General features: G+C 45.8%; 1 protein-coding gene across 1 annotated transcript; it reads left to right on the top strand.

Moving 5' to 3' along the window:
• Positions 1-290: 290 nt before the first annotated feature.
• LOC142574492 (uncharacterized) lies at positions 291-11,550 on the top strand. The gene is made up of 7 exons (XM_075683555.1): positions 291-404; positions 1,242-1,314; positions 3,030-3,124; positions 4,629-4,730; positions 4,988-5,038; positions 10,064-10,123; positions 11,446-11,550. The coding sequence occupies exons 1-7, from the start codon at positions 291-293 to the stop codon at positions 11,548-11,550; spliced, it is 600 nt and encodes a 199-aa protein (XP_075539670.1).
• Positions 11,551-12,415: the final 865 nt, after the last annotated feature.

Here is a 12,415-nt window from a genome sequence, read left to right on the forward strand (position 1 = left end):
CCACCCATTCGACCATGGATTACCAGTGTTCCAAGTATGTGCGAAAACAGATACAAACATAGATAGATAGATAGATAGATAGATAGATAGATAGATAGATAGATAGATAGATAGATAGATAGATAGATAGATAGATAGATAGATAGATAGATAGATAGATAGATAAGCAGGCAGGCTCAAAATGCCTGAAGTAGGCAAAGAATGCTAATCACATTAAAATAATTGCCCAGCGCCGGACTGGCGCCCCGTAGCTTTGTCTGCTCCGCGAGTAGTTGATTTAGAGGGGGGGTATGGAAGATATAAAAGCAGAAGACGAAGAGGAAGAGGAACAGCTGCCTTTCGTCATGGAATGCTGCACGGCGTCTACCAGGAACTCTGCTAGGAGGATGGGCGTCGCGTACGCGGTAAGAACCAGGGTGATTCATTAACGGGATTTTACTTATAAGTCGCGCGTCCAGGCGATTGTTGAAAGAAACGAAGCCACTGCAGGTGCACGAACGTCGCTCAACCCTTGGCTGCATCTCATCGCGTCAGCGGAGGCCTTAGGGAAAAAAAGAAAAAAGAAAAAAGAAAACTGGTTGGGGGGGCGAGGTGTTGCCGATAAAATTTTCCGCCAAAATTCCAGCCGAACCCGTCTCACGATCAGTATCGACGTTAGTACGATTAGCATTGAAGCAATATGGCAACACACTTGTGTTGCGCTCCTAGAACCGCGAGGTCGCGAGATGAAATCCCGGCCGCGGCGGCCGCATCTCGATTTGGGCGAAATACAAGAAACGCCCGTGTGCCGTGCATTGGAGGCACGTTAAAGATCTCCCGGTCATTAGATCTATCCGTAGTCCCCATTACACCATGCGTCCAAATGTAATCGTTGTTTTTGGCGCGTGGAACCCCAGGATTGAAATTACGACACTCCGTGCTGCCAACGCCGAAGCGCGTCGCCTGTGAGGTGTGCGCTGCAGTCGGTATATAAGACAGTTTTAGCAGAGCGTTAACGCATACCGCCTCGCTATATGCGTGACGTAGCCTCCGTCTTACATAAGTACTTGTTGCAAGACGACGCTCGTCGTTTGACTTAGTGGTTGGAGAGCGTCATGGGCCTCTGCGTAACTGCTGCTCGCCCTATGATTGAGTTAGGGCAATCAAATAGTCACTGGAGCCCGTCGGTTGCTCTTTTCTTCGCTGGTACGACACGGGCGTATGTCGTGGCAGATCATGCAGCATCTCCTTCGGCTTCGTAGGTGGTCATGCTCGTGGTCCTGGCTGTGCAGGCGGGGTTCATGTGCAATGCGGCGATGGAGTGCGAGGCGAATAGTAAGCGCACAGCCGCCGCCGCCGGTATACTGTTACTGCTACTGCGGCGGCTGCTCGTCCTCTTCCTCACACTAGTACTAATATTACTAATGCTACTACTATTACTAATGTTACTAATATTACTAATGTTAAAACTCTCTCTTCCGGCGTACCGCAAGGCAGCATTATGGGCCCGTTTCTTTTTAACATATACGTGAATGACATAACACAAATAGACAGAGAAATAAAAATGGTCATATATGCTGATGACACCAGCTTATTCTTTTCAGCCGCGTCTGCCTCGAACGTGGTCATGAAAGCAAATACAGCACTTAGGCAGCTTGAGCAGTGGACAAAATATAACGCTCTAAAAATTAACACTTCCAAAACAAAGGCCATTATTTACCGTCCAAAAAACAAGGATGTTCATATTAACGATGATATCATTCTTAATAATTTTAAAATAGAGATAGTAAATTCCTTTAAAGTACTAGGTGTACTTTTCAATGAGAAAATGACGTGGGATGACCACACAAATTACGTAGCATCTAAACTGTCACGTGTCATCGGATCGATTTACACTCATAAGGACATCCTCCCTATAAAAGTGAAATTGCTCCTTCACAATTCATTGTTCTGTTCGCATCTAAATTACTGTCATTTAGTCTGGGGGGAAACATCCTTCGCGAATTTACGAAAATTACACGTTCAGCAGAAAAGAATGCTCAGAATAATATACAATGTAGCATATGACCACCCATCTAAACCGCTCTTTATGAAAGACAACATAATGCCGATTCATGACCTGTACGCATACCGCCTAATCACTAAATACATTACCGAGGTCAAAAATAACGTCTCGTTCATTGCACAACTGGCATCACTGCAGAAAAGAAATTTCGCTTACGCAACTAGAAACACCGATATTTGGCACATACATTCATTCAGAACAGTTTACGGACAACATATGCTCAGAAACACTCTTCCACATCTCTTAAACCTGTGCCAACATTACAATTTAAATCTCCAACGCACCCGGTCAAAAGATTTGCGTCATTTTGTTTCACTTATAAGTGGAAGGGCAGCACTTTCTGTTTGAAATATACGATATGATAATATGCGCATCGCTTTGTTTTTTTTTTTTTGAATTGTACATTTTTTGTAAAAATTTTCATTTGTGATATTGTGATATTGTGATATTTTGTCTGTACTCACATGCTTGTACTGTTTGCCTTTTTTTTCTAAACATCATGTATTGTATCGGGGAGGCGAGAGCCCGTCAAGCTGGATATCTAGCTTTTTCTCTCCCCCTCCCTCATCCTTGGGATGGAAAATAAAGGCATTATTATTATTATTATTATTATTATTATTACTACTACCATTGCTACTACTACTACTACTACTACCACTACTACTACTAATACTGCTGCAGCTCTCCTTCATACTCCTATTACTACTATCATTGCTGCTGCTGCTACTACTACTACTACTGCTACTACTACTACTGCTACTACTACTACTACTACTACCACCACCACCACCACCACTACTACTACTACTACTACTACTACTACTACTACTACTACTACTACTACTACTACTACTACTACTACTACTACTACTACTGCTGCTGCTGCTGCTGCTGCTGCTATTGGTTCTCTTCGTCTTTCAACTACTGTTGTTGTTGTTAGATCGTGCATGAGGCAGCTCGCGCCAACAACCCACGGTACGTGCAGGACGCCAGTACGTTTGGCTGTCCTGGGGCTTCAGCTGTTTCCTGAGCGCGGCACACGTAGGGTTCATCGTCACCTGGATCGTCGCTGCCGGCACGGTGCGTATACGGGGATAGAGAAACATGAATCACGATGCATTAGAGCAACAAAAGCCTTACACGTGATGTATTGATGTGAAGAAATTCTACATGTATGCTTCGTGCTGCCTGTAACCCCTCCCCCTTTCTGCTCTGCTGTTTTGGCCGTGAGGGGAGTAAATAATAAATAAATAAATAAATAAATAAATAAATAAATAAATAAATAAATAAATAAATAAATAAATAAATAAATAAGGAAGCAGTGTTAAATGTACGCATGAAATGCGTGCGCATTACGTCGCACCTCTTTTAGGTCCCAGATCCATGATTTAAACCATGGGGCCCGGGAATACACGCAAAGTGCCTCGAGCGGCGAGTCGCGCAGCAATTTCGCGCGCATTTGCGGGTTTCTTTCACGTTTGGAAAAACGCTTTTATGTAGCACGTATTGAGCAACAAGAAGCTGTATCGGGAGTTTTTCATGTCGCTCTACAAATTTCTCATTGACACTTTTCATCTAATTATATTCTTCATGAGTTGAGTAATTAAGACTAATGATCTAATTAGGCTGAATGACAAAAATATGTGTGTATCTCCAAATGACGGTAAAGAATATTACCTTGGTTGTCTCCAGCTACGTGGCGTTCGCACATTTTTAAACTCTGTCCCACCCTGTATATGCACCTCTACCACGTGACTACATTCCCACATTACACATAGACTTCCTTCTCCTTTGACACTCCTAATGCTGATGCTATAATAAGCTTTCTCAAAGAACACAGTGGAGCGTGTTATGGTGGAATGCCCTCAATGTGACCAGCAGACGGTTCGCCCCCGTGACCGTTTAAATAACCTTGACAAACGTCCCCTCTCCGTTAGCAAAGTGTCATCATGCCTCGATAAGCAGAGTCAGATATACTCTCAGCGCCCGTTCTTTTTCTCTTTTGTCACGATGGACTGCCTATGAGTAAGAGTATATGTCTGCCCTGCTGTTGTTTTCTCTTGACCGCGTTGTCGTTTCTGCAGTCCTGCTTATGAGCAAATACTGCTGCCGCAAATATGTGCCCATGCGAAAGACTTGGGTGCACTACGCCCCCTTCTAGTGCGATTAGTGACTGTCCCAATTACTGAATTTAATTACACTATTTGTGTATTAAAGAGGCAGCGTTTGATCTCGGTGTTGCGTGCAGCGTGCCTTGTTTTACTTGTTACGTAAGCACATGCGTTGGCGTGCCGACTTGCGTTCGTGCTTCTAGCGCGTGCTGTTTCGTTTTTTCTAGTTCGCGTTCTTTATCGTCTTTATTTTTTTTCTGAGAAGTGCATAATTCAAATTTTGGGACAGCTGGTTCTAAAGGAGCTTCTCTTCCCATGTGTCCTCCTTTTAAAATAATAAAGAAAGTAACAACATAGCTGACAGAAATTTGTAGGCGTTGCCTTGCGGCAAGGTTCTTGTCAGAGGAGCATTTGTCGGCAAGCTGTCAGCAAGGACACGGTGTAACGCGAGCCATGGTCACGTGTGCATACAGGACAGCGTGCGGTGGATGACTATATGCGTCAGAGGCGTTGCGGTGCGTCTCGTAGGTGTCGTCGTCTACTTCACGCTTAAGGTCATCGTAGAGGCCAATACGGTGAGACAAATTGTAGGCCTCCGCATGTCGTCGCTTTACGCATTGCCGAGCTGTTATGTTGTTTTCAAAAGATGTAGTGCCAACAGAGGCAGGGCACTGAGAAAGAAGAATGAGAGGACAAGGCGCTTGTCTTGCCATTGTTTTTTCTCAGTGTGCTGTCCGTGTTGGCGCTTGATGTTTTGAAAGCTATGAACCAACTAGCCCCAAAACGTGTCCAACTGTTCTGTTGTCTAACTACCGAAAAAATGCCATTTCAGAAGCCGACCATTGCCGAAATTTACGCCCAGTACTTTCTGCATAGTGGAGAGGTAAGAGCTCCAAGTCCCGTCTCGGGATGACGCATAGTATCAGGGGAATACGGTACGGTAGCACTGTTTAGGACACGGGAAAGTTGGATCAAAAATGAATAAAAGAGCGAAGCTGATTGATCCCCTCTAAGGGAACACGGTCGTGTTTTAGAAACGCCGCACGTTAGACTTGCGCTGAAGACTTCGAGCGTAATAGGGCGGGCTAAGGTTGCACCACTTGATTTGTACAATGTATTGAGCTTACACGTGTCTACATTCTCTTCTCCAATGGTACCAGAGCAGAGCGCGAAAAACGTGTGTTTACACGAGTCGCGAAACAGGTGGATTTACGGAGAGAAAAGCGGCCCAAAACGAAATCGCCAGCAGCATCAACGAGCGAGGTTATGTAAGTTGCGATTGAAGAAAAAAAAAAGGGTGGGGGGGCACTACCTTTGTGTACAAGGCGTTTCTTTCAGCGTAACGGGTAACGTAATCGGGTAGTCACGACGATCCATGCATTCTCAGATTTTGACATGGGGAAGTCCGCCTTAATCCGTTGAAACGGTTAGCGAGGCTATTTGACTAGCTCTAGCAATTCCGCAGCCTACTCGGTGCTGTCTTGACGGAATGGGCGACGTTGTCGCTCAGGCGTTGCCAGTCATGCTTCTCTTGAATCCTCGCAAGAGTACGGGAGGATTCGGCGTACCCTTCCGTTACATGATCAGGAAGGCCGCGCAGATACCTCCGGCCGTAGTGCACAAGGCACAACGATAACGTAGTTATCGTGGAGCGGTGAGAAACCCTCCTTTACGAAGATGTCATTCAGAAACGAGAAATACGACAATTTATTTTTAAATGTGACAAAGTTGGTCTTGATATCGAACTACTTAACAATGATTCGTAGGTCTGTGTCTCTTCGCTGCTATTCGGCGAAGTTGTATGCGCTTATTGTCCTCAGGAAGGTGTCGTCATCCCGTTCGTCCAGCGGCAGAGGCCCAACAGGGGCACGACGCAGGCAGCCGGCATCGGAGCGCTTCCGTACGGACTTGTAGATCACGGTTATGTTGAACTTCTGGAGTTTCCGACTCCACCGTGCGAGGCACCCCCTTAAATTTCACCGTAGCCGGAATGCATGTAAGGCAATCTTTTTCCGTCGTGGAGTGATTGGCTTACGCTTTCGACAACGACCGGCCAGAGTAAGCCATAACCTTCCCAAGGAAGTCTTTGTACACGTAGGGTGCCGAGGCCTACAGGGTATACTCACGTCGGTGTTGATTTCGATTTGGGCTTCAAGCACCTCCACCAGATGCCAGGTTGCATAGTGACGGTGACGAACCAGACAGTGGCAAAACCGAGTCACAAACTTAACCCTTTATTGCGTGAACTAGTGCCCCGGAATTCAAGCGACACTCCAAGCACAATGATGGCGGCGAGCCCATTCATCGTTCGTCAGAATCTCAAGCACAGGTCGAATGCGTCGGCTATTTATGCATGACTCATCGTGTACATTCCGGCGTAATCGCTGGTGCTGGCACACGTTTCAGAAGGTGCAAAAGTATTCGCGTCGCGTTTGCCATCAGGGTCGTCTATAATGTAAACATGTTCCAATCTATTTCTATCTATTTACGACATAAGCGCTCCACGTTTGATCGAAATTATTCGGACCACTCCCACTTTGCCTGTGTCACACTACATCATGAAAAACCGGAACACTCGGCACACTCGGCACTTTAATGTGACGTTTTCGCATTAAAAAATGCCTTATAACACCGAACAAAACTGATTTTCAAAGAAGTTAGCAGCCTTTGACGTTCTCGTTCTGAATGGAATAGGAAATGGCTCCCCTCTGATCGCTCTGGCGCTGGTTACTGCGAGCCACAGGCAAAAACGTCATAAAAGGGAACTCCAATGCGGAATAACCAGCTGCAATTACGGTATACTTTTTGAGAGAAACACCATGCGCTTATTTAGCCTATGCCCAAGCGTAGTGAATTCACGGAAAACGATGTTTTCTCACTTCTTGCTTGCTCTTTCGCGGTTTCCCTTGTGATGTCAGCAAATACAATATTTCTCAATCGAAACTAAACCTCGGAAGCCAAAACCTCCAGTTCGAAAACAGAAATGCGCCTAGAAAAGACTGTCAGCCGTTTCCACAGCGGCTGCCATCTGCAGGCGCTGAATGACATAGGTGGGATGCGGAATCGACGCATATATCGCTGCGGATATTAATATAGCCTTGCTTGCGTTCATTTCGAAATGTACTTGAACCACTTTTGCGTTGAAAGGTTATAGTACACATATTCTTGCTTTGGGTCCCACGAAATTGTTTCACTGTTAGGCGTTTCTGTCGACAATAAGGTTGCTATACGACGGCTCCTATAAGAAGAAAAAATTACGCAGACACCATCCAAGATGAGTATCCAAATAAGTGAACAGTTGTTTTTGCGCCAAATGATCCGCAGAGCAGTGAAATATAAGGAATGTACTACAATGAGTACGAAGATATTTTGCTTAAAGCTGTAATAATTATTTTTTGATAGATGCGTGAATTTGTCGTGTAATGTATCGGACAAGTAAAAACAAAGGGCTTTCACAGAGCAACCAGTATCACCGAGAGCTCCACTGCCGCGATTGTAAGCGTTTCCGAATTCTTAAGCGACACTTCTGCCAACAGCAGACATAAAAAGGGCCGCTCCCCACATTATCACTGAAGCTGCACCAAGGGCACGTTACGAATATTGTGTTAACAGGCCATCCGTAGCATTGCCGGATAGGCTTTGATGTTTTGGAGCGGAGCTCTTAGTTGCCCGTTCCTGCGTTGAGCGCCGGCGTCCCTCGGCGTAAGCGAACGAGCACATCGAAGGATGAAAAAGCGAACGCGGAGTGCAGTCAGATATGAAAGACGGCGAGTGCGAAGAGAGCGCGAGGAGGAAAGCGGAGGAGAAGAGTGTGGTGAAAGGGTGAGGCGGAAAGAGTAGTGCCGCGCAAGACATGCTCTGCGGCATCGATCGCTGCGAGATGGCTCCAGAGTAGTGCGTGTGATCTGCGCACTGATGACGCCATCGATAAGGCATGCGACGAGCGCGTCCACCGATGCCATATATGGAAACAAAGTGCTGCATGAGCGGATGTCTGTGTGCGGCGGCTGCTGTGAATTGCGTCCTCGCATCACCCACGCGCAGGCTCTTGCGATCTCCCAACTTGCGAGGTAGTCGCGCCACACTTGGCTCAGTTTGCAACGTGCCGCACGAGACAGATTGTCCGCGCCAGCCAATATATACAGCGAAATGAAAACACACGCAGATCTGCGCTCAAATTTCTCACTTGGGAGTATCCTAATCGTTGGTGAAGTTCTTGAACGCGCGGGCAGCTGCGTGCATACATGGATGGCGCTCTCACATTTTTACATCTTTTGCTTGTTTTTTTCTACTGCATATTTGCGTGTTCTTTCTGGTTTTGGGTGTCATCTGTACCTATATAGACATTTAAAATAGTTTATTGGGTTCTCTGAAAGGATAGAACACAGGGTGACAAAGCAAAGCTGCTCATCAGGCACTTCGACGGATCTTTTACCCTCGACGAGTTGCCAGTTACACTGTCAAATAATTTACATACTTAAATGTGAATAAATGTGTATATCGGTTTATAACTCGCACCCTTACACCTAAGGAAACTGTAACGGTGTGAGTTAGTTTCACCCTTACAAAGGATGTATGTTAACGTGGAACGAGTGTGAGTTATGGTGCAAGGGAACCAGGAGAAACAGGGACAGACGGACAGTAATAAATAAACTCTTGTTATAATAATAATAATAATAATAATAATAATAATAATAATAATAATAATAATAATAATAATAATAATAATAATAATAATAATAATAATAATAATAATAATAATAATAATCAGCCTGCTTTATATCCACTGCAGGACGAAGGCCTGTCCCCGTGATCTCCATTCCCCTGTCCTGCGCCAACCTATTCGAACTAGCGCCCTCGAATTTCCTAATGTCATCGCTCCACCTAGTCTTCTGCCGCCCTCGACTGCGTTTCCCTTCTTTTGGTATCCATTCTGTAACCCTAATGGTCCAACGCTTATCTAACCGGCGCATTACATGACCTGTCCAGCTCCATTTTTTTCTCTTGATGTCAATTAGAATATCGCCTATACCCGTTTGCTCTCTGATCGAAACCGCCCTCTTTCTGTCTCTTAACGTTATGCCTAGAAATATTCATTACATCGCGCTTTGCGCGGTCCTTAACTTGTTCTGAAGCTTCTTTGATGTCTTCAAGTCTCTACCCCATATGTCAGAACTGGAAGGATGTACTGATTGTACACCTTCCTTTTCAATGATAATGGTAAACTTCCACTCAGAAGCCCACGATGTCTGCCGTATGCGATCCAGCACACTTTTATTCTCCTATGAATTTTCTTGTTTTAATAAATATCTGTAATGAAATATTGGTTGAAATTAGCGCATGTGTTGTGCCCTCTATCTGTCCTTGTTTTTTCGCGCTTCACTTGCAGCATGTCGTAACAACAAGGTTGAATTTCTCCCTTCGCGACTTAAAGACTCATTTATACCCTTATTCATTTTAATGGTGTAAATTATATTACAGTGTCTAGCTCTCGTACTCGCGTTTTTTGTTCCTGTCCCTGTAACTAAAGTTCGCGCCTTCGCACAAGATGCCCCCTTTGTCCTCGCAATTATCGTTTCGTCACAGAACTCCTATTAAAATAAACTACGGCCAAAGAAATGCTGAAGTTACACTGTTGTAAAGGCAGCGCACTTGTGCATACATGGATGAATGCCGAGAGAGACAAGCACCAGGGCCAATGGCATTTCTGCCTGTTTCCACAAGTGGGCCTACGTTGCAGCAACGGTGGCCAACTTGTCCTGCCAGTAATATATCTCCTCCTAACTTTATTTTAGGCAAGTGGTTTACTAGTATTCTAGCTTTATCAAAGCTTAAGCTGCGCCTGGGTAGGCGCTATTGAACCGACGCGCTCGTGTATGTTGATTTGGTATTTGTTTCATGTTTACAGCGCATTTCGGCTTCTGAACAACTACCGTCATATCCATTTGTAGTACTAATGGCACTAGAGGTGAGCCTTCCGATCGAACTCCTTTTCTTCTGTTAAGTTTTCGCGCCGAAAATCGCGCGCATTCAACCGCACTTATTGGTTTTATTCTTGAAGCTAAGTACAGAGACTGTCGTTTAATTGCCCAATAAAATCGTGGGAAAATGTGATTTCGCGTTTGCCATTGCTCTGTTCTTACTGAAATTTTCAGAAACGTCCCGTTCAATGGTCAGGATCGTGCAATGGTGCGCATGGCACAGATTACTTACTTGGTTGTTACGACGGATAAGCGAACTTGCCTTTTTCTCTCAGGAATTAAGCAGATGCGAAGGCGGCGCTGGCATAAACTTGTGTCGCCGCCTTTCGGTAGCTGGGAAAAGCAGCCCTTGGGGCAGGGTTTCCGCTGGTTGCAGAGGGCCGGCCACAAAACTTAAGAACTTTGCAGCCGTAAGCGCAGAATGACTTTCTCTGTTTTTTTACGGTTTTGAGCAAGAAGCGAACGTCCCCTCACTCTACAATAACACGGGCAGCATTTTCCTCCGCTTTCGTGGAGGGGCGTTTGTTTGGAACAAAGCTTGCACCACTCACAGACGGGCAAGTGCAGTGTCACGTGGGTTTTGTGAGAACAACGATTCTTCTTCTGCAAACGAAATCCGTGTCGTTTTCGAAACGCCGACGCTTCGCCACTTCCTAGCGCGCAGCGTGGGCGCAGTGGTCGTCTGCTCTTAGCTCACGACAGTTGATCGTGGTAATAATTAGTATCTTGCCAAAATTGGGTGAAATTGCAAGTATGTATTGCGCTCGCTTAATTATCGATCAACGCTGCCACCAATTCGAAAGGACACTTTCCTTTCTCGTTTAGCAGAGACGCCGCCATATAACACGCGCAGCGGCGAGGTGCGTTTGCTCAAAGTGTTGCTGAGTGTGTTCAAGTTGTTTTCGATGGAGGAAAGGAGAGGTGCTAGATGCTGCAGCCTTTTTGGGATAATGGCTCGGCACCTTCGGGAGTTGGGGTTGGTTCGAGAGAGAGAGAGTTGGAAGGTGGCAGCTGGTGGGGCTATGGCGAGGAAGAGCAAAGCAAGCCCACCACAAGGTGGTATAGTGGCTTGTCTGCGTGTAATTGAAGAGCTAGGTAGATCCGAGCATGCCGCTGAGGCTCACGGAGCAATTCTGAAAGCTGCTCGGCAGGTTTGTGGAGTCAAGGAACCCGACTAGTCGGTGTAGGGCTAGCAGGAGTCGCCTGAGGAACGTCTAACTTCGCTTACTCACGCCCGATATATCTATAGCGCTTCTGGAACGACCGGTTACGAGTGACGCCTTAATGTTTTTTTTTTGTTCTTACCCAGTGTTGGTTCCTAAGTGAAATTAACAAGTACGTGGATATCTGTACGGCGGCGGTTGCCGCCAGGGAGGAGGTGGCTGAGGACGAGACAAAGAGCCTGTCTCACTGACCCGCATCTGTGATTTCCGCCAAGACCAGCTGAAGCGAGCCCGGCAACTGAGTGCCCTGACACGTCAGAGCCGATGCAGTTGTCACTGCTCTTTCCGAAGGCTTCGATCGTTACTATATATCTATATGTAGTTCTGCTGGCATAAAAACGGTTACACCTCATAGTCGAATGGCGATAAAATAAAGCTAGAATCTTTCAAACTTGAAAACGACGGCTGAAAATGAGCAGGTACGAGGTCGGCTATGCGCACTGGAACACACACACACACACACACACACACACACACACACACACACACACACACACACACACACACACACACACACACACACACACACACACACACACACACACACACACACACACACACACACACACACACACACACACACACACACACGCACGCGCACGCGCGCGCACACACACACACACACACACACACACACACACACACACACACACACACACACACACACACACACACACACACACACACACACACACACACACACACACACACACACACACACACACACACACACACACACACACACACACACACACACACACACACACACACACACACACACACACACACACACACACACACACACACACACACACACACACACAAAGATAGTCGCCTGATCGTCATTATTAAAATCGTAGTCGTCGTCATCATCGGTCACAACAGGTGTCCTTACTCAAAATTTTGAAGTCGAGACAGTATGGGAGATCGATTTCTGTCACCACTGCATACAATATCTACGAAATATCAATACCGAAGGTTGCTTAAAATAAGTTTAAATAATTAAATTTTCTTGTACGTGCGAGCCGTCGACCGCAATATGGCGCAACTCACGAC

Source organism: Dermacentor variabilis, chromosome 3, assembly GCF_050947875.1.
Source record: "Dermacentor variabilis isolate Ectoservices chromosome 3, ASM5094787v1, whole genome shotgun sequence".
Lineage (NCBI taxonomy): Eukaryota > Metazoa > Arthropoda > Arachnida > Ixodida > Ixodidae > Dermacentor > Dermacentor variabilis.